General features: G+C 37.5%; 5 protein-coding genes across 5 annotated transcripts; all 5 read right to left on the bottom strand.

The window, feature by feature from the left end:
- Window positions 1-2,761: 2,761 nt before the first annotated feature.
- On the bottom strand, window positions 2,762-6,923 carry GCK72_013101 (uncharacterized protein; the record flags this gene model as incomplete). Its single annotated transcript, XM_053729644.1, has 8 exons — window positions 2,762-2,925; window positions 3,088-3,375; window positions 3,864-4,170; window positions 4,269-4,572; window positions 4,658-4,785; window positions 5,252-5,526; window positions 5,859-5,941; window positions 6,865-6,923. The coding sequence occupies 8 exons, from the start codon at window positions 6,921-6,923 to the stop codon at window positions 2,762-2,764; spliced, it is 1,608 nt and encodes a 535-aa protein (XP_053584416.1).
- Window positions 6,924-9,532: 2,609 nt separating this feature from the next.
- On the bottom strand, window positions 9,533-12,088 carry GCK72_013100 (uncharacterized protein; the record flags this gene model as incomplete). Its single annotated transcript, XM_053729643.1, has 6 exons — window positions 9,533-9,649; window positions 9,919-10,043; window positions 10,167-10,454; window positions 11,223-11,529; window positions 11,638-11,941; window positions 12,027-12,088. 6 exons carry the CDS (start codon window positions 12,086-12,088, stop codon window positions 9,533-9,535), a joined length of 1,203 nt encoding a protein of 400 aa, XP_053584415.1.
- A 559-nt stretch (window positions 12,089-12,647) lies between these two features.
- On the bottom strand, window positions 12,648-15,181 carry GCK72_013099 (uncharacterized protein; the record flags this gene model as incomplete). Its single annotated transcript, XM_053729642.1, has 3 exons — window positions 12,648-13,293; window positions 14,396-14,834; window positions 15,067-15,181. 3 exons carry the CDS (start codon window positions 15,179-15,181, stop codon window positions 12,648-12,650), a joined length of 1,200 nt encoding a protein of 399 aa, XP_053584414.1.
- Window positions 15,182-16,429: 1,248 nt separating this feature from the next.
- Window positions 16,430-19,180, bottom strand: GCK72_013098 (uncharacterized protein; the record flags this gene model as incomplete). The annotated part of the gene is made up of 6 exons (XM_053729641.1): window positions 16,430-16,546; window positions 16,733-16,857; window positions 17,016-17,303; window positions 18,320-18,626; window positions 18,730-19,033; window positions 19,119-19,180. 6 exons carry the CDS (start codon window positions 19,178-19,180, stop codon window positions 16,430-16,432), a joined length of 1,203 nt encoding a protein of 400 aa, XP_053584413.1.
- A 756-nt stretch (window positions 19,181-19,936) lies between these two features.
- Window positions 19,937-23,097, bottom strand: GCK72_013097 (uncharacterized protein; the record flags this gene model as incomplete). Its single annotated transcript, XM_053729640.1, has 3 exons — window positions 19,937-20,561; window positions 22,407-22,845; window positions 22,983-23,097. The coding sequence occupies 3 exons, from the start codon at window positions 23,095-23,097 to the stop codon at window positions 19,937-19,939; spliced, it is 1,179 nt and encodes a 392-aa protein (XP_053584412.1).
- Window positions 23,098-25,619: the final 2,522 nt, after the last annotated feature.

Raw genomic sequence — 25,619 nt, 5'->3', positions numbered from 1 at the left:
TTTCTACACCACCCTTCTGGGTGTTACAGCGCCTGCGGCGCTTCTCAAACGGTTGAGACTATCGAAGTCTAAGAATCTCTGTTTTTCTGAAACGATTTTGCAACGTGGACAAACTTGATCCATCATTCCTATGTTTTGAAGATCAGGTAGTGCATCAGTAGCAACTTCTCCGAGAAGAGCTCCTTGGCGTGTCGACTTCCGAATGATTTCGAGGGCTGGTGATAGGCCGTCGTTAGCCCGCTGGCGGTCGTTTAGCCGCGTCTGTTCGCCACTCGAACGCCTGCGCTCAGTCGTCGCTCGTCCGTAATTGGGACTTGCCGGTCTACCTGTGCTGGGAAGAACGCCAGCGGGAGCGACTAAAGAAGAGACGACGCTTTGTCGATCGTCTCTCCCTTTTCCCGCTGTCGACTCCCTCTGCTTTATCAGTGTTCCTGGCTCAGAAGACGTCACTTTGGGAGTTTGGAAGAAAAGTAAGACGGGCATCGCGAGATGAAAATTTCTGATTTTTGTCCAACTTTGAAGGAAATCGGTTCATTAGGGAGGACGTTCTTTTTGCCGTCACGTCATCGGACTCTTCTCATCGTCTGTTAGTTGTCCGGAAAGTCACTGAAACGCGGTGGAGCACACCTTCATCAATCTCTTCTTCTGTAGCCATCAGACTCAGACCATTCGACCTGATAGTCGGACGATCTTGAGCCCCTGGATTTTACCTGATCTCATATCTGGACTTCACAGAAATTCCCCTCGCCACTATGTTTTACCAATGGGTAAAGTGAAAACAGTGGTAAGAAGAAGGGAAATGCTAGCCAAAATGACTTTAAAAACTTTTTTATGTGGGCCCATTTGGATCAACAATGGATCCATCACCTGTGTCCTGAAAACTGCCTGTATCTAATTGTGTTACCGATCAATCTGGAAGGAAAGGAAACGTTTTTAATCTTCGATTTTTCTTAATCCGATGATAACAAAAAACATTTCTTTATTGGTTTATTGGTTGAGACATTCGGGTCCTAGAATTAATTGTACTAAATACAGTAAATGTGTTTTTGCCTGTCTGAGAAACCCTTCACCAAAAGAGAATTTCCTATTCACATCTTCAAAAGTTGCGTTTGAAGTATTCTTTTGAAGTTTTTGACTTATCGGCGGCGATGCCGCCTCCTTCCCCCCAAATTCGTTCAAGATTTGTTTCATAAACACGGAAATCTTCTTTTTAGTTTGGTCTGATCCAAAAAGTTCTGGTTTCTATATTTTTCACTGTTCGGCGGCGATGCCCCTCTCTTCTCTGAAATACTTCGAAACTAAAACTATTTTACATATTTCTAAGTTGAAAAGTTAAAGAAGCCCCTTATTCAGTCTATTTTGATCAATCCACCTCATTCGTACATGACAGTACTTCACAAAAAAATTCTTAAAGTTCTTTAAAAAACACTTTTTGAGTTTTTAAACGATCGGTGGCAATGCTGCATGACTTCCCCATGAAGCTTTGGACAAAAGGCTTATTGTTAACAACTACCAAGTTCCTGACTCGGTGTTTGTAGGATTGAAATTTTTTAAACACCGTCAAAGTTGGAACTCAATCATCCATTATGACAGAGTTTGAGCGGTGTGTACAGTGTCAACAGAAAGATAGCTACTCCACCCTTTTGTTCTACGAAATCTCGGCTATAACAAAATATTTACAACTTTCATATACTGGCTATGTCCTTATCAAAACAAAAACCCCAAAAAACATTTCCGACCTGGCGGTAACGAACTCACCACCCCACGCGTGAGAGTCATCTGCGTAGACCGCTACACCAAACACGCGCGGCCGAGGCGCTTTCGAGAATGCAGTCAAGAAACAACCGAGCCATTGATTTTTTGAACTTTCTACCACCCTGTCGGGACACACTTTTCTCAACGCTTTTTACTGTTGAAATCGGCATCGTCTCCAGAAGACGTCAAGTTTGATATTTAAAAAAAAAGAAAAGTTCGGGCATCATCTAAGCCAAATTTCCAATCTATCTATCCAGGTTTCATAAAAATCGGTCCGCTACGGATGGAGTTATGATCGGCGACAAATAAACGGACAGACGGATCTGTTGAATATTATTAGTAAAGATAAAGATAAAGTAAATAAATGATTACTCACATCAAAAATAGCGAGCCTTGAGTGCTCCAAGACGAGCATCCGCACAGTACCCTGCACGAGGAACAAGCTCGCAAAAAACGCGAAACGCGCACAGCTTTCAAAATTTCTCCCTCTATCTGCGTATCTCTCGTTCGCATACTCTCTCGCTTAGTGATTAGAGAGATCAGGATAGTTTTGCGATTTTCTGACATTTTCAGCATTATTCCACATCAGAAAGTCATAAAAATCGAAAAACAATTCCTCTTGAGAATCGGCTATTAGCAAAAATCAGATTTTTAGAATTTTCGAAAAATTGAAAAATTTGCAAAATCAGAGGTTTTACACTATTTTTTCTTCATTTCATGGTTTGTTTCTGTTCAGAAACCAATTTTCGACTACGAAAATTGAAAATCCAGCAGAAATAATACCGAAAAACTCGGTTTCTTCGGCGCCGCTGGAATTCTGATTTTGCATGAAACTGGGAATAGCACCACGAATACACAATATTAAAGTATGAAAATTCACAAAATTATACAAAAAGTCTTCCTTTACACGAAATGGATATGCATTCTGAGCACAAATTTCGGGAAATCGAGATATTCACGCTTTTATGTGCCCGACTCAGTAAAATTTTGCCTTTTCTGTTGAGTATTACTGTAGACAATGCGAACGTGCCCTACGGCTAATTTTCGTTTTTTTGTTTGCGCGTTCCCCGTGCAGGGTGCTGTGATCCGTAGTGTCATCTTCAAGAAGACAGAGATATGAGGAGAGTAGATCGGATAGTAAATGGCCACTGGCTTGACGGAGGTATTGTTCTGGAATTATTAAAAAAAAAGATCAAGCACGAACAGAAGATACAGACATGATTCTATTTTTGACATTTTCGAAACGGCAAAAAAAAACTTTCTCTGTTTTCGAAATGTATCAAAACTGAGCGGTCATCTGATGATACAATTTTCCTTTTTCCATTAACTCACCAACAATCATCGAAAACCTAAAGTCGCCTCTCGCAAGAAGAACTCCCAAATGTTTGAGTGATTCCAGTGGTGGCACAACTGGAACATTGGATAGTCGATCGACAACTTGTGCCACTTTTTGAATTTGTTCAGTATCCAAGAGAGTGACCATCCACGCGTCATGTCCCATATTCTCAATGTATGGCTCGAAATGTCGTCCTTTGAATATTCCAACGAAATGGAATACTGTCACGTTTGACGTCTCTTTTTGAACGTTGTCGTTGAGGAGACGGATGATCGATTCGGCCACTGAAATCGTTGAAATATTTCTGTGAAAGATATTCGTGTATAAGAGTGAAATAAGAGTGAAATAAGAGTGAATATTCAGAATGATGGAAACAGTAGAAATGTTCATGCAAAAACTGAACTACAATCAGGTTTTCACTGTGTAACGACTCAGGTATAAAGATACATAGTGTACTACTCTAAGTAACATTCAAATGACAATAGATCGAGCAAAATTGCGAACTAAGCGAAATTCGCTGTTTCAAACGACGAATTACTTTAAGAGTTTTATGTCAGGTAATTCGGTTTCTTGATACAACTTTTAAATAAAAAACAACACTTCATAAGGGAAGAACACGACGGACCGATAGAACCAGAAAAATGACGAACTATGTAAAATTCACTGCTTCAGACTACGATTTACTTTGAGGGTTCTATGTTAGGAAGTTTGATTCAATAAGTCGATTTCAGAATAATGAAACCAATATTTCAGCCGAAAAAATTACACTTACCTCGACTAACAAGATGTGGATAAATCTGCTCGGTGATATGAGCAATTTGCAGTTTAATCTGTGTCTTCAGCTTATCCTTCGGCACAATCAATGAAGAATTCAATGGATAACACGTGGATAACCATATCTCTTGTACTTCTGGACACGCTTCAATCTCAGTTAGAACATTCGAAATATTCGGAAGAGCTGGAGCACTTTTGGCAATTCGAAGTAGATCATCAAGTGTCACTGTTTCCACTTCCAATCGTTTCAACATTTCCGATGTTTTGTAGACTAATGGACAGTCCGTCTCGATACTCTCGAGACTCTGAAACGTGAAGCATAAAATTTCCCTTCATCAAATCACATTGTATATTTCTTAGAAAATTTGTGGAATGTGAGAAACAGTAGAAAATATAGACTTACCTCTAAACACTTCAAAATTCGATTCAGATGATACTGTAGACACGTGTCAATCTCCGAACTTCCAGTTATCGTATGATTATCATTGCTATCATTACAAGCCGTCTGCCAGAAATAATCACTTTCCAAGTACAACTTCTCGATTTCAGCAGAGTCCATAAGGGCTCCAAGTGATTTCCGACGCTCTTTCAGTTGTCTGAATCTCGCACCCTCTCGACTTCCTTTCGATCCATTTTTATTGTATCCATCGAGTACGTATGGAGAACAATTCTGACGGAGCGAGTCGATTCCACTGTCGTTTTCGGAGCTGAAAAAAAGTTTTTTTCAAAAGTGTCATAAAGTTAATGAATCAAGAAAAAAAGTATTTTGCTGATTACATTTTGAAAACTCACTGTATCTCATTCGTAATCAGAACAGTATCATCCAATTCATCTGAAGCTGTTGATGACGTCATCGGATGGTTACGTGGCAGGGAGTTGATGGAGTGGATTGATTGCTTTTTGGTGGATTGGGAGACTTTCTGAAAATTGTATACAAATGCAATAACTAGAGTTTTTTCTGAATATTGTAAAATAAATAAACTAACTTTAGAAACGTGAATATAAGTAATTGAGGACGCGGAACAGTAGAATTTACTAGGGAAGGCCTCCAGGTGACCGTGGAGTTATGGTACATGACATATATCATTGGAAAGCTAAAAAAAACGCTGATTCCAAATATATAATCAGTTATTGCCCTCGTGGCTTGTTATTCGAGAAAAACGAGGTCGAAATTCGGAAAGGTAAAGAATTACTACCTTTTTAAAGTACGAAAATTGCAAAAAAATGGAAAAAAAAGACAGATAGGCTGACAGTATCAAGTTTTTCTAATCAAATCCATTCTTTCGAGCTCTTTGTATTTAGTCCAAACAGAAATGGTTACCGTTTCAGTATTAGCATTTTTCAAAAGTAACGCATTCACTCAGTTTTACGTTCTAGTCTACACACCTTGTTCATCTTGATCAACGTATGCCACTGCGCCAACAGATTCACCAAACTACTCAATTCATCGTATTCCCGATACATTCGATTCGCTTTCGGTTGAATCTCCTCAATCATTTCCAACAGACCGAATACTTCCGACGCTACCGTACTATTCGTGTCGGTCTCCGATGAGTTCTTGAATTTTCGATTGAATTCTCTCGTGGCGTCCGGACTATTCGTAGTGGCTCCCAATTGAGCCAGACTTTGGTTTGGTGGAGGACTTCGAGGCGAGGAGGGGTCTGAAAGTGGAAATATCAAGAATGTTATCAAAACAAATTCGGGGATGAAGGAAATTTGTTGAAATATGGGAAACTCGAAATATAATCTTTTTGAGCGGTATTGTACATAGCTGAAGCAATTTGTTCAATCATAGCAGAAATTTAGTTCTACTCTTCATTTACAAACAGTATGAAACAGAGTTCATCGAAATAAAAAAGCAGAGACATTTTTATGAATTGGTAGTCCGTCCTTTACATATTCTTTTTTTAACTCACAACCAAGTAACAATCAACTGCTTAATCGTTCCCATCGAATTCAAGGACCAATTGTGGTTGAGAGGAGAACAATTGACACGGATCGAATGATCGATCATTCAACGATTTCGACTTGACGGACGTTGTAGATGATGAGGGTCTCTTCACAGAGTAGGAGCTCCTGAAACATATTGATGGTTTATGGAGAAGACGAAACTTATTCGTGAAATAATAATCATCATTTAGGCTTTTAAATTTATGGAAGAACGGAAACTGCTGTTTTTGTGTGAAAAGTAGGAATCTTTTAAAAGCTGAGAAGAGAAATGGGGGCCAAATCGAATGAATTTTGTGCAATTTTTTTGTCAAGAGTATTGATTTACCTATTGATGGAAAATTGATGAAATCATGGATTCAACTAGCTGACACATTTCACAAAATAAATAAAACATAGCAAAACATTTGTATGGGAACCATTAGATGTGAAAAATCAAAATCTCATTTAAAAGTGTATACTTCACAATGTCCAGAAGCAGGAAAAAAAACTGTTGAATTTTGCTTACACAATTGATATTTCGTACACTCCTTGAACTGTAATATACTCAGGTAATTTTGGGCCAAGTTGCCCACAAATTGGGCCATGTGGCCCTCAGAATCGGCATGGTGGCCCACACATGGCGGGCCACCATGCCCATTTCGTGGGCAAAGTGCCCAGATTCGGTACAACGCGCGGCATTCCGCTCCCTTTGCTCCCTCCCATTCCTCACAATAATTAACCAGATTACACATTTTTGTACTTTTCTACTATTTATTTGTCAAATTTAAACACAAAATAATTATTTAAGTAATTATGGGAAGTAATAGGAGAAAATAAGCTATAATTGGTCAAAAATACTATGGGAAATAGGAATACATAAATAATACAGGAGAAAGAAATCATAAATATACAAATTTCAACAAAAAATCTACAAGAAATGCGAAAAATATCAGAGACGAGAAGTGAAGCAGTCGGAGCGCGTAGTTGATGATGATGCTCGTATTGTTGAATTTATTTCTTGCTCCGCTGAAATTTGACAAAAATTAAAAGAAAATATAATAACATCTTACCTGTTTGATCGACGGATTTGTGTAGATTCTCTATTATCTTCTCTTTGAATAAGTAGCATAAAATCGAAAGACGATAAAATTGTAAAAGAAACGAAACAAATAAGAAAAATCGTGGCGAAAAATCAGAGTGTGCAGTAGAGCGCGATTTCTCAACGTGTGCCCACTCCGTGCCCATGCAGTGCCCATTCATCCTCACCAAGCGCCCAACCTGTGCCCACATCCACCAAGTATTTCCTATCTCTCAACCTGTGGCCCAACCTGTGCCCAACTAGTGCCCACTGGGCCATGTGGCCCTTTTTGCGGGCACTGTGCCCTATTCACGAGCCACACGGCCCAATCGAAAGTTTCGTTGCCCAACCCCTGCCCAAAAATACCTGAGTAGAAATGGATCGAATTGCTTCAATAAATTTTCAAATAAATATCAGAAAAATTTCGTCTTTTCGTGTATTCCACTCTAATGAAATTGTGGAGATAATTATAGAAATAGTCACATTTAACAAAAAGGGCGCACCATCAAAACTTGATACAAATTTATGTTTCACAATATTCAGAAAATAGAGAGAAATATGTCGAACATTTTGAACCAGTCAGACACTCTTTTCAAAACTAATCACTCTAAAAAAAAAGAGAAAATCCTCAAACGTTTTTCAGCCGAAGTTTTCGAAGACTGAAAACCATAACTTCAGGCTCACTGTCGTGACAATAATAGCCCCAGCTATATTGTCACAACAAAGCACTTCAATGCCACAGGAGAACTCGTCTCCACTTCTACCCGTAGCGATGTCAAACAACAATCTGGTGGACTCTGCTATGCTTCGTCAGAGCCCTCCGGAATCACAGGAGAACTCGTCTCCTCTTCTCTCTAACAATGCTGTGAACACAGCCTTGAACACGATTCCAGTTTTTGACGGAAAACCAGGCGAATACAGTATCTTCATGCAGTTGTTTGATGTTTTGGTTCACAAAAACGATAAAATTCCGATGACGCTCAAACATGCTTTACTCCTGAGACTTCTGAGTGGGGAAGCGAAGTCAATGTTGCAATCGGTGACTCTGTCAGAAGAAGACTACTACGTGCTGAGGGACAGCTTGGAAAGACAGTACAACAGTGAGGAGGACACTAAGCAAAACCCATTCACCAGCTCAGCAAGTTCTCTTTCACCGAAGACAGTTTCGAGGATATGGAGAAGGATCTAAACAAATATTGCATCATAGCGTACTCGCTGAGAAGTAAGGGATGCACGCTGGATGACTCCATCTTCATCAATTCGTTCATTGGCAAGCTGCCACAATAAATCATGGTCACCGTCTTCATGAAGCATCACCAAAAAGACCGAACATTCCAAGAACTTGTAGGAATCGCCTACAGAACCATCTCTGAAAAACGAGCTCTGGATAAAGCACTAAAGATAAAGAAAGGCAGGATTACAACCAATGAAATGTATAATGACAGATCGGATAATGCCAAAATGACAGTCGGTCATAATACAGCACTCGTTTCGTCGAGTGACAGCAATTCTTCCTCTGATTAGTCAGAGGTGTTCTGCAACGAACCTTCGTTACGTTACCACTACGGAAGTTCTTTCCCAACCCAATAACCGTCGCAACACTCACATTCAGAATAAAAACTATAAAAATCAGATATCCAGAAAGAAAAGAATGATTAAAATGTAAAATGATATTGCCATGCAACTAAACTCTTTTCGCAAAAACGTCAAGATGAAACAGCAATTAAAAAAAACGGTTGATTATTACTTTTCCTATTTATTTTCTTTGCCCTCTTTCTCTTTTCCCGCTGATCTTACAATTGTTAGTTTTATCACCAAATTTGAATTTTTCTGAATATTATCCGCCTGTGCTGAAGCTCACTGTTGCAGTGTGTACTGAATATTGAATGTTGCTGAGATGGCTACTCGACGTTTTGAGAATTTTGGTTTTATTGCTCCTGGCTGTATATACAACCTAATTGTTAATTCAAAACCTATACCGTACGAAAACATTACTACTATTTCCTGTTTTTTGAGATGTCCCATTCACGATAACGTCACTTTCGAGCATTACTAAAAGGTGTCAACAAATGTTTCGGTTACATGACCAAGACTTTAGGAATAATTTTTCAATTCATTATAGCCATAAAAAGAGACAATTACATTTTTTTTTTCTTTTTCTAAATTTACAAGACTGTCAGGTTCTCTTCCGTTATCTCAAAATGCATTGCTGTTGTTGGACTTTTTTAACAACTTCAGGACGATCATTTGTAAAAAGTGAATGATTCCTTTCCACGTACTCTCAAATCCTGGAATAAATAAATAAATAAATGATGTGAAACGGCAAGTGTTTCAGACAAAAACTTCTCGGAGCTAATTAGTCGGCTAGCTATTTCTCAATGTTCTCACTTTGATCGACTCCAAACCTTGTGAAATTATTTCATAAATATTTATTTTATTAAAATAAAGTAGGTGAAACCATGACAAAATATACAAAATAAAAATCAAAAACCCGAGTTGACACAATTCTTCGTGATATACAATCAAATCACACGAATAAGAAAATCACATTTTGAGCTACACTTTCTGGAGAGAAAAGACACTGGAGCAATTAGGGAAACAGAGAGAAAGAAATGACAGATAATTAGGTAATGTCATGGATTGAGATGACATGGAAGGGTCTAAATCCGTGTGACCTCTTCTTCGAATCCACGTAACATTGAGGTGGCGAATCGACGGACGTCTTCTGAAAAGTCGTGTTCCGCCACGTACGTGATTTGTTTCGAGATTCGGGGATTCTGAAAAAAGGGAAGCTTTGTTTGCAAAATATTTTGTTTCAAAAATCACAGAAAATTCTAGGCGTTTTGACGTTTTTGATTTATTGATGGTATATAAAGAAAATCTGTAAAAATATGAGAATCTCAAAACAGAAATGTTTTAAATACGTTTTTGAAAACTTTCGATGTTTTTAGTGAAAATTCATGAATTTTGAGATTTTCGCTTGTATCCCAATGTGAAATTCAAACAGTGTTGTTCCGATGAATCAACATAACGAAAGATTACTCACATCAAAAATAGCGAGAGCCTTGAGTGCTCCAAGACGAGCATCCGTAGTGTCATCTTCAAGAAGACAGAGATATGAGGAGAGTAGATCGGATAGTAAATGGCCACTGGCTTGACGCAGGTATTGTTCTGGAATTATACCAATGAGAGACGAACAGTAGATAAAGACAAGATTCTATTTTTGATGTTTTTGAAACGGCAGATTAATTTTGTTCAAAACTTTCTCTAAGCGGTCATAAGCTGACTACTCACCAACAATCATCGAAATCCTAAAGTCGCCTCTCGCAAGAAGAACTCCCAAATGTTTGAGTGATTCCAGTGGTGGCACAACTGGAACATTGGATAGTCGATCGACAACTTGTGCCACTTTTTGAATTTGTTCAGTATCCAAGAGAGTGACCATCCACGCGTCATGTCCCATATTCTCAATGTATGGCTCGAAATGTCGTCCTTTGAATATTCCAACGAAATGGAATACTGTCACGTTTGACGTCTCTTTTTGAACATTGTCGTTGAGGAGACGGATGATCGATTTGGCCACTGAAATCATTGAATTAAGTGTGTAATTTGTACTGGAGTAGTTTCATATAAGAGTAAATATTCAGAATCAAGGAAACAGTAGAAATGTTCGTACAAAAACTGAACTACTGTTTCAGTAACTAATCAAAAAGCAGAGACGATTTTATAAATCGCTACGCCTATCCAAAGTAGAACTGTTTTTGAAAAACTCACAACCATGTAACGTCCAAAGATTTTCGCTGCGTAGCGACTCAGACATAAAGATACATAGTGTACTCCTAATCTAAGTGAGATTCAAATAACACGTTACTAATCGAGCAAATTCCGCTCCCAAGAAGTGATTTTTATTTTAAAATCCTAAAAAAATCAATCGTTTTTGGTCCAAAACCCGTTTTAATCTTTGAAATCGATGATTTCACTCTTTTTTTCAAAACTTCTGAAAATTGCAGTAGCATCTGATACATTGGCAATGTGGTGTTTGCACACAATCAGTGCTACAGTAATCTCATGAGAACAAATGCGATTTTCGGGCATATTTAAAAATACTGATTTTGGGTTATTTCAATAGATGTAAACTAGTTGTTTTCCAACTTTTAAACCAACACCAATTTACTTTGATTTTTTCATTGTTTTTGATCGAAAAATGCGTTATTTCCGCCGAACGAACTAACTACAATCCACTGTTTCAGACTACGATTTACTTTGAGGGTTCTATGTTAGGAAGTTTGATTCAATAAGTCGATTTCAGAATAATGAAACCAATATTTCAGCCGAAAAAATTACACTTACCTCGACTAACAAGATGTGGATAAATCTGCTCGGTGATATGAGCAATTTGCAGTTTAATCTGTGTCTTCAGCTTATCCTTCGGCACAATCAATGAAGAATTCAATGGATAACACGTGGATAACCATATCTCTTGTACTTCTGGACACGCTTCGATCTCAGTTAGAACATTCGAAATATTCGGAAGAGCTGGAGCACTTTTGGCTATTCGAAGTAGATCATCAAGTGTCACTGTTTCCACTTCCAATCGTTTCAACATTTCCGATGTCTTGTAGACTAATGGACAGTCCGTCTCGATACTCTCGAGACTCTGAAAGAAACACCAGTTATTTTTTATGATCTATGAAATCTTCAATCACATTCCATAATTCTCCGAGAATATCTGGAATGTGAGAAACAGTAGAAAATATAGACTTACCTCTAAACACTTCAAAATTCGATTCAGATGATACTGTAGACACGTGTCAATCTCCGAACTTCCAGTTACCGTATGATTATCATTGTTATCATTACAAGCCGTCTGCCAGAAATAATCACTTTCCAAGTACAACTTCTCAATTTCAGCCGAGTCCATAAGGGCTCCAAGTGATTTCCGACGCTCTTTCAGTTGTCTGAATCTTGCTCCCTCCCGACTTCCTTTCGATCCATTTTTATTGTATCCATCGAGTACGTATGGAGAACAATTCTGACGGAGCGAGTCGATTCCACTGTCGTTTTCGGAGCTGAAAAAATGTTTGTTTCAAAAATATCATAAAGTTAATGACTCAAGAAAAAAAGTATTTTGCTGATTACATATAGAAAACTCACTGTATCTCATTAGTAATCAGAACATTATCATCCAATTCATCTGAAGCTGTTGATGACGTCATCGGATGGTTACGTGGCAGGGAGTTGATTGAGTGGATTGATTGTTTTTTGGTGGATTGAGAGACTTTCTGTAAATATGAAAGCTGTCGAATAATTGTCAACTCAAAACAAAAAATTTGAGACGCTTTTTTTTCTGATTTTAAGTTAAAATCATAAGGATCCTAATTTGAAAATTGCTTTTTCATGATTCATGTCCAAATGTCTAGATTTCAAAATCACTTCGAAACCAAATTTAAAACCACACTGTTTAAGATCAGTGAAATTTTTACCGTTTCGAGTATCAGAGCTAAGTGCTACGTTTTTTTCACTTTATTCGTTCTATCCATCCGTGAATAATTTTCCATTACAAACTAGTGGGATTTAAAAGATACGCATTTCTAAAAATACCGAAACTCTTTTCTTCATCTCCCTATGGCTCTGGATTTGGTGAAACATGACCTTATTGGAAGTTTAGAGGGGCACATTTTAGCTGGTTTTTGTATCTTGCACCCTTTCAGATGCACTCTTTGAATTTAGTTGAAACGAAAATTTCTGCTGTTTCAATATTAACATTTTTCAAATTTAACGCATCCACTTAGTTTCCACTCCTTTGCAACTTGCCTTATTCATCTTGATCAACGTATGCCACTGCGCCAACAGATTCACCAAACTACTCAATTCATCGTATTCCCGATACATTCGATTCGCTTTCGGTTGAATCTCCTCAATCATTTCCAACAGACCAAACACTTCCGACGCTACCGTACTATTCGTGTCAGTCTCCGATGAGTTCTTGAATTTCCGATTGAATTCTCTCGTGGCGTCAGGACTATTCGTAGTGGCTCCCAATTGAGCCAGACTTTGACTTCGTTTTCCCATTAGAGTTGACGATGACATTGGAGAATAACTTGTGAAATTCTTGAATTCTCGTTTACTCGAAGGTGCTGGAAGTGTTCCAGTATTCAATTCTTTCGGCACTTTCCTCAGATCTAATGTCGACATTGCATCGACTGATGGAATCGTTTTGGCAACATCCAGATAGATTGAGTCCAACATATTCGTTGAGTTCCTCCATTGCTCTTTCATTGCAACTCGTGCCGCGGATCCACGTTTCTTCTCGCGGAGTACAATTCGGGGCTTTCGATCGATGGTTGCTTCTCCGTCCATTGGGATTTGAGGATTCTGGACGATCGTTGGTTTCGTGGAGGACTTCGAGGCGAGGAGGGGTCTGAAAAAAGAAATATGAAGAAGGTTTTTGATACGAAATTGGGGATGAAAGCAATTTGTTGAAATATGACGAACTCGAAACAGAAAAAAATACCACAAATTCACAGTTTTTGGAAACTTTTGATGTCTTTGTTATAGGTCGTCAATATGGCAAGCTCAAAAATTTCACAATTTTGCACTGAAGATTTGTGAGAAAAATTACTTCGATGATATGTAAATTTTCAAAGAGCGATCATACAAAAACCGTCAGCTACAAAAATAAATCTCCAGTGCAATTTTTCAAGAATGCTATTTGTGAAAATTTGGGGATTAAGACAATTTGTCGAAACATGAGAAATTCAAAACAGAAATTATCAAAAAAAAATTTTAAGTTTTTGAAAATTTGTGATACTTTTACTGGAAATTCATGATTTTGGGGAGTGTGTCAAAAGTTGATGATTTGCCACTAAAATACATCAAATTTATATTTTTGGGCGGTACTGTACAGAGTGAAGAAATTTTTCCACCCGAAACAAAAATACAGTTCTACTCCTAATCTACAAACTGTACGAAACAGAATGCATAGTTGAAAAATATCTTTCCTCCTTTATTTGACCAGTTACCGGTTTAGAATAGCCCATAAGTACAAAAAGAATAGTTTGGGAACTGTATGAATCAAAAATAGGATTAGCGGACTTGAAATTCTTAAAATTAGAATCGATATTTCTGGTTCACAAATTCCAAGGTATCAGTTTGTTTCTTTCAGCAATACATACATTGAAATATTAAAGAAATATAACAGTTTGGGAAATGCATCCGAAATTCGCCTTTTTCAACGTGTCAAGTCATAAGAATTTTCAAAATTTCTCTTCTGTTCCGAAATTTTCATAAATACAAGAACAGATGGTTTAGCAACAATGAATCAATACCTTTTCTCTTAAATCTAGGACTGCTCGATACCTACCCCTAAAAACTTTGAATTATTCATGAAAGCTCTTTGAAGACCTAACTGAACTTTGAAATTTTCAAGTCACTGTTTCAATAACCAATGAAAAAGCAGAAACATTTTTATGAGTCACTGTTTCGTTGTGTTAATTTTTTACAAATATTCTATAAAAACTCACAACCAAGTAACAACCAACTGGAGCTTAATCGTTCCCATTGAATTCAAGTTCATCGTGACCAATTGTGGTTGAGAGGAGAACAATTGACACGGATCGAATGATCGATCATTCAATGATTTCGATTTGAACAGTCTACACTCGGATACTTTCACATCTATCGATTGATCAGGGACACACGTCAGCACTACTTGCTCTTTCTCCCATTTCTGAGTCCTATCCGGCAGTGTCTTTCCACGTGTCTTCCATTTCTGAGATCCATGTCTGATGAGAACTTCGAATACATCTCCTGGAGAAATTCTGGCAAATCCAACAATCGCTTTGATATCAACTACGACTCGTCCCATCAGATTCGCTAGCTCTGCGTCGATTGGCTTCTGCGATGCATCTGGTTTGGAGCCAATAAACGCGGCACGGAGCTCGCTGAGACTCGAGGATTCAGCTGATAAATCGAGCGAATAGATGGTAACGAATATTGAAATAAACCTAATTATATTTTCTGTCTTACAAGAAACCGAATGCCCCAATTAAAAAGGTTCGAGCAAAATTTGCTTTTCCCAAATCCTTAGTCAGTTCCACGAAACATTTTGTAAGCTGAGACTGGATGATTTTGCTGAAAAACCATGAAAATAAAATATTTTTCAATGAAACATTTTGTAAATTAAAAATCTCACCTTTCATCTGTGTGTACTGTCCAGACTTGTAGCTCTCATATAACTTGTTGAGTCGATGTAGACGGTCGTTGTAGATGATGAGGGTCTCTTCACAGAGTAGGAGCTCCTGAAACATATTGATGATTTGTGGAGACAGCGAAACTTATCCTTGAAACAATAAATATCAGTAGGCTTTTATATTCATGGAAGAGTAGAAACCGTTGTTTTTTGTGTGAAAAGTAAGAAACTTTAGAAAGTTGAGAAGAGAAATGGGATCATATCGACTATTTTTTGTAAATAAGTTAGATTTTACTGTATAATTAGAACGTCTTTATCGCAAAAAGACAAACAACAATAAAAAATCCTCAAACATATGTGCTTCCAATTGATCACGATATTGTCATACCACTAAACCCCCATCGCAAAAAGTACAAGATGAAACCGCAACGAAACGAAAAAAAACGCGCCCTCTTTTCTCTTTTCTCTTTGAAATTAGTTTTATCAGCGAATTCGAATCTTTCCGAATGTTATCCGTCTGAACCGAAACTCACTGTTGCACTGTGTACTGAATATTGAATGTTGCTAAGAAGGCTACTCAATTTAATGAGAGAATATTGGTTTTATTGCTCCTGGCTGTGCATAATAAATTATTTATTCAAAACCTATACTGAACGAAAATTTACTACTACTATTTCCCGTTATTTGAGTTGTCTCATTTGCGATAACGTCACTTTGGAGCATTACTCAAAGGTGTCAACAAATGTTTCAGTTACATGACCAAGTTAAGTTTAGGAATGATTTTTCGAGGACGATTGCTACTACCTAACTAATGCATCCAACCGGTCGCTACAGTAACTCTCTGGCATACCGCCCAAATCAATTGTTCATCATATGGAAACCATTCCATATATTTTTGTTTCTAAATCATTTCTAAATTTACTAGACGGCTGAGTTCTCTTTAGTTTTCTCAAAATTCGCTGTGAAAATTGGTTGTTTCATTAATTACTTCGGGATGATTACTTGTGAAAAGTGAATGATGTGAAACGGCAAGTGTTTCAGACAAAAGCTTCTCGGAGCTAATGAGTCGGCTAGCTAATTCTCAATATTTTAATTTTGATCGTTTCGAAACCTTGCGAAATTATTTAATAAATATTTATAGTATTGAAATAAAGTAAGTGAAACATTACAAAATATACAAAATAAAAATCAAAAACCCGAGTTGACACAATTCTTCGTGATATACAATCAAATCACACGAATAAGAAAATCACATTTTGAGCTACACTTTCTGGAGAGAAAAGACACTGGAGCAATTAGGGAAACAGAGAGAAAGAAATGACAGATAATTAATATTATGTCATGGATTGAAATGACATGGAAGAGTCTAAATCCGTGTGACCTCTTCTTCGAATCCACGTAACATTGAGGTGGCGAATCGACGGACGTCTTCTGAAGAGTCGTGTTCCGCCACGTACGTGATTTGTTTTGAGATTCGGGGATTCTGGAAGAAATGGATATTTTTGTATACCAGCTATTATTCTGCTTCAGTAATCTCATAAAATCTGTGCTTTTTGAAACAGTGGTTGATATATTTGTACGACAAATTTTTCAAAATATTCCGTTTTATCCCTACGTGAAATTCAAACAGCGTTGTCCCGATGAATCTACATAACGAAAGATTACTCACATCAAAAATAGCGAGAGCCTTGAGTGCTCCAAGACGAGCATCCGTAGTGTCATCTTCAAGAAGACAGAGATATGAGGAGAGTAGATCGGATAGTAAATGGCCACTGGCTTGACGGAGGTATTGTTCTGGAATTATATGAATAAAGAAGAAACGTGAACAATAGAAACAATAGATACAAACAAGACTCTATATATGACATTTTCGAAACAGCAAAAAAGTTTTCTGTTTTAACATGTATCAAAACTGAGCGGTCAAATGATGAATTTTTCTTTAATTGACTCACCAACAATCATGGAAATCCTAAAGTCGCCTCTCGCAAGAAGAACTCCCAAATGTTTGAGTGATTCCAGTGGTGGCACAACTGGAACATTGGATAGTCGATCGACAACTTGTGCCACTTTTTGAATTTGTTCAGTATCCAAGAGAGTGACCATCCACGCGTCATGTCCCATATTCTCAATGTATGGCTCGAAATGTCTTCCTTTGAATATTCCGACGAAATGGAATACTGTCACGTTTGACGTCTCTTTTTGAACGTTGTCGTTGAGGAGACGGATGATCGATTCGGCCACTGAAATTATTCAAACGATGTATGTAGCTTATTGGAGTTGTTTCATAGAAGAGTAAATATTCAGAATCAAGGAAACAGTAGAAATGTTCATGCAAAAACATTTGTTTTCGTGCACAAATTTTTTCTTTTGTTCCGAAATTTTTATAAACATAGAAAGAAATGGTTTAGCAACAATGACAATATGAATTTATTGCTCGTTTATGAAATTAACTTGGATGGACTACTGAACCCTCAAAATTTCAAATAACTGTTTCAGTAACTAATCAAAAAGCAGTGTCGTTTTTATGAATCGTTACTCCTATCCAAAGGGGAACTTTTTTTGAAAAACTCACAACCAAGTAACGACCAAAGATTTTCGCTGCGAAGCGACTCAGAAATAAAGATACATAGTGTACTCCTAATCAGTGTGAGTCTCCCGGGAAACATTTCCCGGGAAATGCTGTTTCGGGAAATTTCCCGGGAAATTACCGGAAAATTCTCGGGAAATTTCCCGGGAAACTTCCCGGGAAATTTCCCGAATCGTCCCGGGAGCCTCACACTGCTCCTAATCTATGTAAGATTCAAATAACACGTTACTAATCGAGCAAATTCCGCTCCCAAGAAGTGATTTTTATTTTAAAATCCTAAAAAATCAATGGTTTTTGGTCCAAAAGCCGTTTTTAATCTTTGAAATCGATGTTTTCACTCACCTTTCAAAGTTTCTGCAAAAAGCACGCAATCAGAGGAACAGTAATCTCATGACAACAAATGCGATTTTTAAGCGATTTTTAAAAATACTGATTCTAGGTTATTTCAATAGATGTAAACTAGTTGTTTTCCAACTTTTTACCAACACCAATTTACTTTGATTTTTTCATTGTTTTTGATCGAAAAATGCGTTATTTCCGCCGAACGAACTAACTACAATTTACTGTTTCAGACTACGATTTACTTTGAGGGTTCTATGTTAGGAGGTTTGATTCAATAAGTCGATTTCAGAATAATGAAACCAATAATTCAGCCGAAAAAACACTTACCTCGACTAACAAGATGTGGATAAATCTGCTCAGTAATATGAGCAATTTGCAGTTTAATCTGTGTCTTCAGCTTATCCTTCGGCACAATCAATGAAGAATTCAACGGATAACACGTGGATAACCATATCTCTTGTACTTCTGGACACGCTTCAATCTCAGTTAGAACATTCGAAATATTCGGAAGAGCTGGAGCACTTTTTGCGATTCGAAGTAGATCATCAAGTGTCACTGTTTCCACTTCCAATCGTTTCAACATTTCCGATGTCTTGTAGACTAATGGACAGTCCGTCTCGATACTCTCGAGACTCTGAAACGTGAAGTTTAAAAAACTACTTTTCGTTATCAAATCATATTCCGTTGTTTTCAGCATATTTCTGGAATATCAGAAACAGTAGAAAATAGAGACTTACCTCTAAACACTTCAAAATTCGATTCAGATGATACTGTAGACACGTGTCAATCTCCGAACTTCCAGTTACCGTATGATTATCGTTGTTATCATTGCAAGCCGTCTGCCAGAAATAATCACTTTCCAAGTACAACTTCTCGATTTCAGCCGAGTCCATAAGGGCTCCAAGTGATTTTCGACGCTCTTTCAGTTGTCTGAATCTTGCTCCCTCTCGACTTCCTTTCGATCCATTTTTATTGTATCCATCGAGTACGTATGGAGAACAATTCTGACGGAGCGAGTCGATGCCACTGTCGTTTTCGGAGCTGAAACATTTTTTGTTTCAAAAATATCATAAAGTTAATGACTCAAGAAAAAAAGTATTGTGCTGGTTACATATCGAAAACTTACTGTATCTCATTCGTAATCAGAACATTATCATCCAATTCATCTGAAGCTGTCGATGACGTCATCGGATGGTTACGTGGCAGGGAATTGATTGAGTGGATTGATTGCTTTTTGGTGGATTGGGAGGCTTTCTGTAAATTTCACGTTTAATAACTGCAGAAACGTGAGCGTAAGTAATCGAGTGCACGGAACAGTAAAATAATTCTTCTACTGTGATAAAAATCGTGACGCGAAAAATGATTTTTGGTTATTTAAATAGTTTTAGAACTATTTTTAGGAACCTTTCAATTTTTTTCAGTGACGTACCTATTTTTGGGAAAAAAGGTCATCGCCACGTCAGAGACCAGAGAACTGAACGAACTGGATCCGTATCAAATTAGAACCAGCTCAAAAAAGTGAACTGCAGTTATGCAGATCAATTCTTAGAGAACTGGGACGCTTTGAAACCGATAAAATTCAAAATCAACCAAAAAATTTTTTTTTTAAAGACACGTTTTTCATCTGATTGTTAGTAAAAATCAGCCGTCTCGCACAATTTTCACCGTTTGGAGAATCGGAGATAAGGGCTTGGTTTTACTAATTTTATTGCCGCCTTTTTTAACGTTTGTTTACTCACAACGGCAATTATTACAAACTAGTGGGATTTTCAAAAAACAAAATAGGTGGTGTAGTCGGGCATGCTGAATCTGGTTTGAGATTCTGACATCTTTTCACCGGGGATCATTGGGTTTAGTTGAAACAAAAATAGCTACCGTTTCAGTATTAACATTTTACAAAAGTAACGCATCCACTCAGTTTCAGAAAGATGATTCATTCAGGTTCTAAGCCGTTCCACTCACCTTATTCATTTTGATCAACGTATGCCACTGCGCCAACAGATTCACCAAACTACTCAATTCATCGTATTCCCGATACATTCGATTCGCTTTCGGTTGAATCTCCTCAATCATTTCCAACAGACCGAATACTTCCGACGCTACCGTACTATTCGTGTCGGTCTCCGATGAGTTCTTGAATTTTCGATTGAATTCTCTCGTGGCGTCCGGACTATTCGTAGTGGCTCCCAATTGAGCCAGACTTTGACTTCGTTTTCCCATTAGAGTTGACGATGACATTGGAGAATAACTCGTGAAATTCTTGAATTCTCGTTTACTCGAAGGTGCTGGAAGTGTTCCAGTATTCAATTCTTTCGGCACTTTCCTCAGATCTAATGTCGACATTGCATCGACTGATGGAATCGTTTTGGCAACATCCAGATAGATTGAGTCCAACATATTCGTTGAGTTCCTCCATTGCTCTTTCATTGCAACTCGTGCCGCGGATCCACGTTTTTTCTCGCGGAGTACAATTCGGGGCTTTCGATCGATGGTTGCTTCTCCGTCCATTGGGATTTGAGGATTCTGGACGATGGTTGGTTTGGTGGAGGACTTCGAGGCGAGGAGGGGTCTGTAAGCGAGGATGTTGTTAATGTCTATGCAAAAAATGTAAATTATAAAAAAAAATTAGGTTTAATCTATAACTTTTAGAAAATTTCATGATTTTCCACTGTAAACATCAAATTTCCAACTTTTTGAGCGGCAATGTACACAGGTGAACCTACAAGTGGAACAAAAATAAAATGTTAATCTTAATCTACAAACTTTATGAAACAGAGTTTAATAAAGAAAATTATGTTTCCTTCTTTTTAACGCTCTCCCCTATTTCAACTAGACATGTTTTGGTGTTATTTGACCAGTAACCGGTTTCAAAAAATCCATAACTAGGGAAGGCCTCCAGGTGACCGTGGAGTTACGGGACGTGACCTATATCGTTGGAAAGCTGAGAAAACGCTGATTCCAAATATATATTCAGTTTTTGCCCTCGAGGCCTGGTATTCGAGAAAAACGAGGTCAAAGTTTGGACCCCTGACAAGTCATTACCTTACCGACGTGTTAAAAATATCGGCAGCGTGGCGCAGGTGGTAGTGAGGCCGTGTGGCATGAGGAAGGGTGTGGGTTCGGTTCCGGCCACGCGATTTTTTTTTGCATTTTTGTAATGAACTTTTAAGATTCTATAGCTAGGTCTGACTCACTTTTTCAAGATTTGAATAATGTTTTATTGATTTTCATGTAAAAATAACAAAATTTTTATTATAAATTCACGACACTGCGCCGCATGGCTTTTGGCGCCTCTAATTTGTTCAAAATGGTCTCGAAGCGAAAAACATTATTTGCATTTATTTTTAGACCTGCAAAGCTCGAAAATAGGGTATTTGATCTTTTTCAACTACGAGACCATTCCGCGAAATTTCTAATAAATGGGATGCGCCTTTAAAGCCATGCGGCGCAGTGTTGTGAATTTATAATAAACAATTTATTTTTCAAAAATTTTCAAAAATGTGTCCATCATTTGATGGTCGAAAAGTGATGAAGTACTCGGAAAATTTTTCTCGTCTTTTTTGTTTCAAATGGCTTATATTCACATAGGAATCAATAAAACATTATCTAAATCTTGAAAAAGTGAGACAGACCTGGCTATAGAATCTTAAAAGTTCATTACAAAAATGCAAAAAAAAATCGCGTGGCCGGAACCGAACCCACACCCTTCCTCATGCCACACCGCCTCACAACCACCTGCGCCACGGTGCCGATATTTTTAACACGTCGGTAAGGTAATGACTTGTCAGGGGTCCAAACTTTGACCTCGTTTTTCTCGAATACCAGGCCTCGAGGGCAAAAACTGAATATATATTTGGAATCAGCGTTTTCTCAGCTTTCCAACGATATAGGTCACGTCCCGTAACTCCACGGTTACCTGGAGGCCTTCCCTAGTAAGTAGAAACAAAATGGTTTGGAAATATTGTTTATGATTATGACAATAGTAACGTCTAAAACTTTACAACATGTATTCCATATTTGCCTTTTTCAATCGTTCAATCGAAAATTAATTGGTTTTTGATTTTAAAAAAATTCTGCTTCCATCGAAACTGTTACGAAATTTTCATAAATGCAAAACGGATGGTTTAAAAATAATGGAAATATCTATTACACTTCACTCCCAGAAAATTTATATCTAAGACTGTTCAATACTAACCGAAAAAAATGTTTTTTTTTCAAAAAATCCCATATCCATGAGAAGAGGGGCCTGAGGGGCCGGCCCCTCAATTGACAAGTATGATTATTTTGAAGAGCCGACTGACTTTTAAAATTATCAAGTCACTGTTTCAATAACTAATCAAAAAACAAGAACAATTTTATGAATCGCTTCTCATCAGTTCATTCGAAGAAAACACAATATTTTGGAAAAACTCACAACCAAGTAACGACCAATTGCAGCTTAATCGTTCCCATTGAATTCAAGTTCATCGTGACCAATTGTGGTTGAGAGGAGAACAATTGACACGGATCGAATGATCGATCATTCAATGATTTCGACTTGAACAGTCTACATTCCGATACTTTCACATCTATCGATTGATCAGGGACACACGTCAGCACCACTTGCTCTTTCTCCCATTTCTGAGTCCTATCCGGCAGTGTCTTTCCACGTGTCTTCCATTTCTGAGATCCATGTCTGATTAGAACTTCGAATACATCTCCTGGAGAAATTCTAGCAAATCCAACAATCGCTTTGATATCAACTACGACTCGTCCCATCAGATTCGCTAGCTCAGCGTCGATTGGTTTCTGCGATGCATCTGGTTTGGAGCCGATAAACGCGGCACGCAGCTCGCTGAGACTCGAGGATTTTGCTGAAAATTCAGGCGAATTGTCTTACAAGAAACCGAACATCCCTCTACAAAAATTTACGAGAGCAAGAACTAGATGATTTCAAATCCTTACAATTAGTCAGTTACATGAAACACTTTTTTCAAATTAAAAATCTTACCTTTCATCTGTGTGTACTGTCCAGACTTGTAGCTCTCATATAACTTGTTGAGTCGGTGTAGACGGGCGTTGTAGATGATGAGGGTCTCTTCACAGAGTAGCAGCTCCTGAAACATATTGATGGTTAGTGGAGAGAATGAAAGTGGGGCTCAAAATGATTATCCTCATTTAGGCTTTTCTATTTATGGAAGAGTAGAAACAGTTGTTTTTCGTGTGAAAAGTAGGAAACTTTTTAAAAGTTGAGAGTGGAGATGGGACCAAATCAAAAGAGTTTCTTGCACCTTTTTTGTCAAGAGTATTGATTTACCTATTGATGAAGGACTGATGATATCCTGGAGATAATTCAAATGGCTGACCCATTTCACAAAATAAATTAAAAATAGCAAAAATTTGTGTGAACCGTTACAGCTGAACGGGCAGGTTGAAAAATAGAGGCGCACTTTTGAAAAGGGTTTGAAAAATATAAGAGCGTGCTTATATTATAATACAGTTTTCACGGTAATTCTATGAGGACACAACAGTGATTTCTCATAAAATAGTAGTATTTGACAATGTTCAGAAACGGGGAAAATCTTCTGACCTTTGATTACACTAACAATATTTTACTCCGAACACTACTATTTTTCAAAATAAGCGGTAATATGAGTCTCAAAGAAACTTTCAGAAAATTTTGCAAGTTTTTTGGCTTTTCGTGCACTCCACTAGGATGAAATCGTTGAGATAATTATAGAAGTAGCCACATTTGACAAAAATTAGCGAAAGTGTTCTTGTAAATAAGATTTGTACACCCACCATCAACACCTGATACAAATTTATGTTTCACAATGTTCAGAAAATAGAGTGAAAATATTTTGAATGTTTTGAACCAGTTTCTAATTTCTAAAACAAATCACTCCTGGAAGTGGGTCAATCCCATTCAAATTTTTTGTGTGAAAAAGTTAGACTTTAATAAATTTTTACTAAACGTCTTTCATTATATCTCATTTTGGAAACATTGATTTTTAAACAAAAATGAGAAAACCCTCAAACGTTTTAAGACACTTAAGCAAAAAGCAAAGTTTCCAAAGACTGTTATCATTCGGAACTATACTGTCATACCACCAAACTCCCTGCGTAAAAAGTACAAGATGAAACCGCAACGAAATGAAAAAAAAACGAACGGTTGACTATTCCTCTGACTATTCATTTTCTTCACCCTCTTTCTTTTTTCCCGTTCATCATCATCCGGTAGAGAGAGAGACTATACTGTATACTAAGAGACCGTCAGAGAATTAGAAAGAAACGGGAGCTCCTCTCTTCCGAGGTGTCCATCCCAAGGCGCCCGCGCGCGCACGCTCACAGGAAGAGTGGGAGAGAAAATGAATTAACGAACTTAACAAAGCCAAACAATTCGGAAAACCTGAGAGAGAGACGGAAAGAGAATAGTATAAAAAGAGGGGAGAGAGAGAGAGTGGGACAGGCAAACTTGACCGTCATGTAAATTCGGAAGGAATGATTCTCACATTTGCGGGTTGAGGAAAAGTGGGAAAAAATGCACATTAGGTGAAGTTATTGTGGAGGAATAGGGATTTCTTAGAGGACCAGTGTAGTAGTTCTTCAATAAATGATGATAAAATTACGTTGAGCTTGTAACAGAAAAGTTTGTTTAATAGCTCGTGATAGGAAACCGTGAAAAAATTTTTTGGAAGATGACTCAAATGTTCAAAGAAAGGTTAGAAAATATGTACAACAAACGGAAATCAATATAAAAATCTATAATAACCTGATTTATCAACTTTGTGCAACCGTAAGTCTCAGAATAACACGATTCTCCATGTACAATTTGTATGTAGTGAAAAAGTGAGCTCCAGCGGATTATACTAGGCTAATCATTAATAGAAAGTGAATATCTCAAGCAGATACAAATAATAATACAAGAGATTAAACACACAAAACAGAAAGTGCTAACACGCTCCACTAAAGTCTTGACAGCGAAACAGTAAAATTTTTTCAAATGGACTAGTTGAGCAATTGCAAAAATTTCTAGCTGGCCCGGTTGTGGCCCGGCTCTGCTCGAAAAAGTTGCGGTACGGCTCGAATTTAAAATTTTAAACTTTTTTCACTAATTCTTTTGCAAAATTTTTTTTTGAAAGCATTTCATATTTTTCTTCAAGCATATTTTTCAAAAAACTTTGAACCGTACAGAAATCAGTCGTTAACCATTTCTTCGAAAAAGTCGAAATAGTTTAGTACTGCAAATAAAAAATAATGATACTGAAACAGTAATCATCTTTTCTACCTATTATAGTGTTTCCATATTAGAAAAAAAACATAGACTCCGAAGAAGTAGAAGTGCAACGGTACATTTCTTGCCATTTCTGATCATTTAGACTCATCGCCCGCTTTCTTTACAAGTGCATGAACAAACAAGGAATGGTCTCGAATTGGATGCGACTCAATGACCATTCAATTCAGTTTTTTGCGATTTTGGTGATTTTCCGATTAAAATTGTGAAACGATTCTGTTTCAATAATACATTGTTTTCTGACTAAATTTATGGTGGACAATGACAATCCCGTACGTGGTATGTTACTTAAATGTGAAAGTAAAAACTAACGAACACCGACAGAAGGAAACGAGAATTAAGAACACGCCTAAG

Source organism: Caenorhabditis remanei, chromosome IV, assembly GCF_010183535.1.
Source record: "Caenorhabditis remanei strain PX506 chromosome IV, whole genome shotgun sequence".
Taxonomy (NCBI): Eukaryota; Metazoa; Nematoda; class Chromadorea; order Rhabditida; family Rhabditidae; genus Caenorhabditis; species Caenorhabditis remanei.
This window is presented reverse-complemented; position numbering and strand designations above follow the sequence as displayed.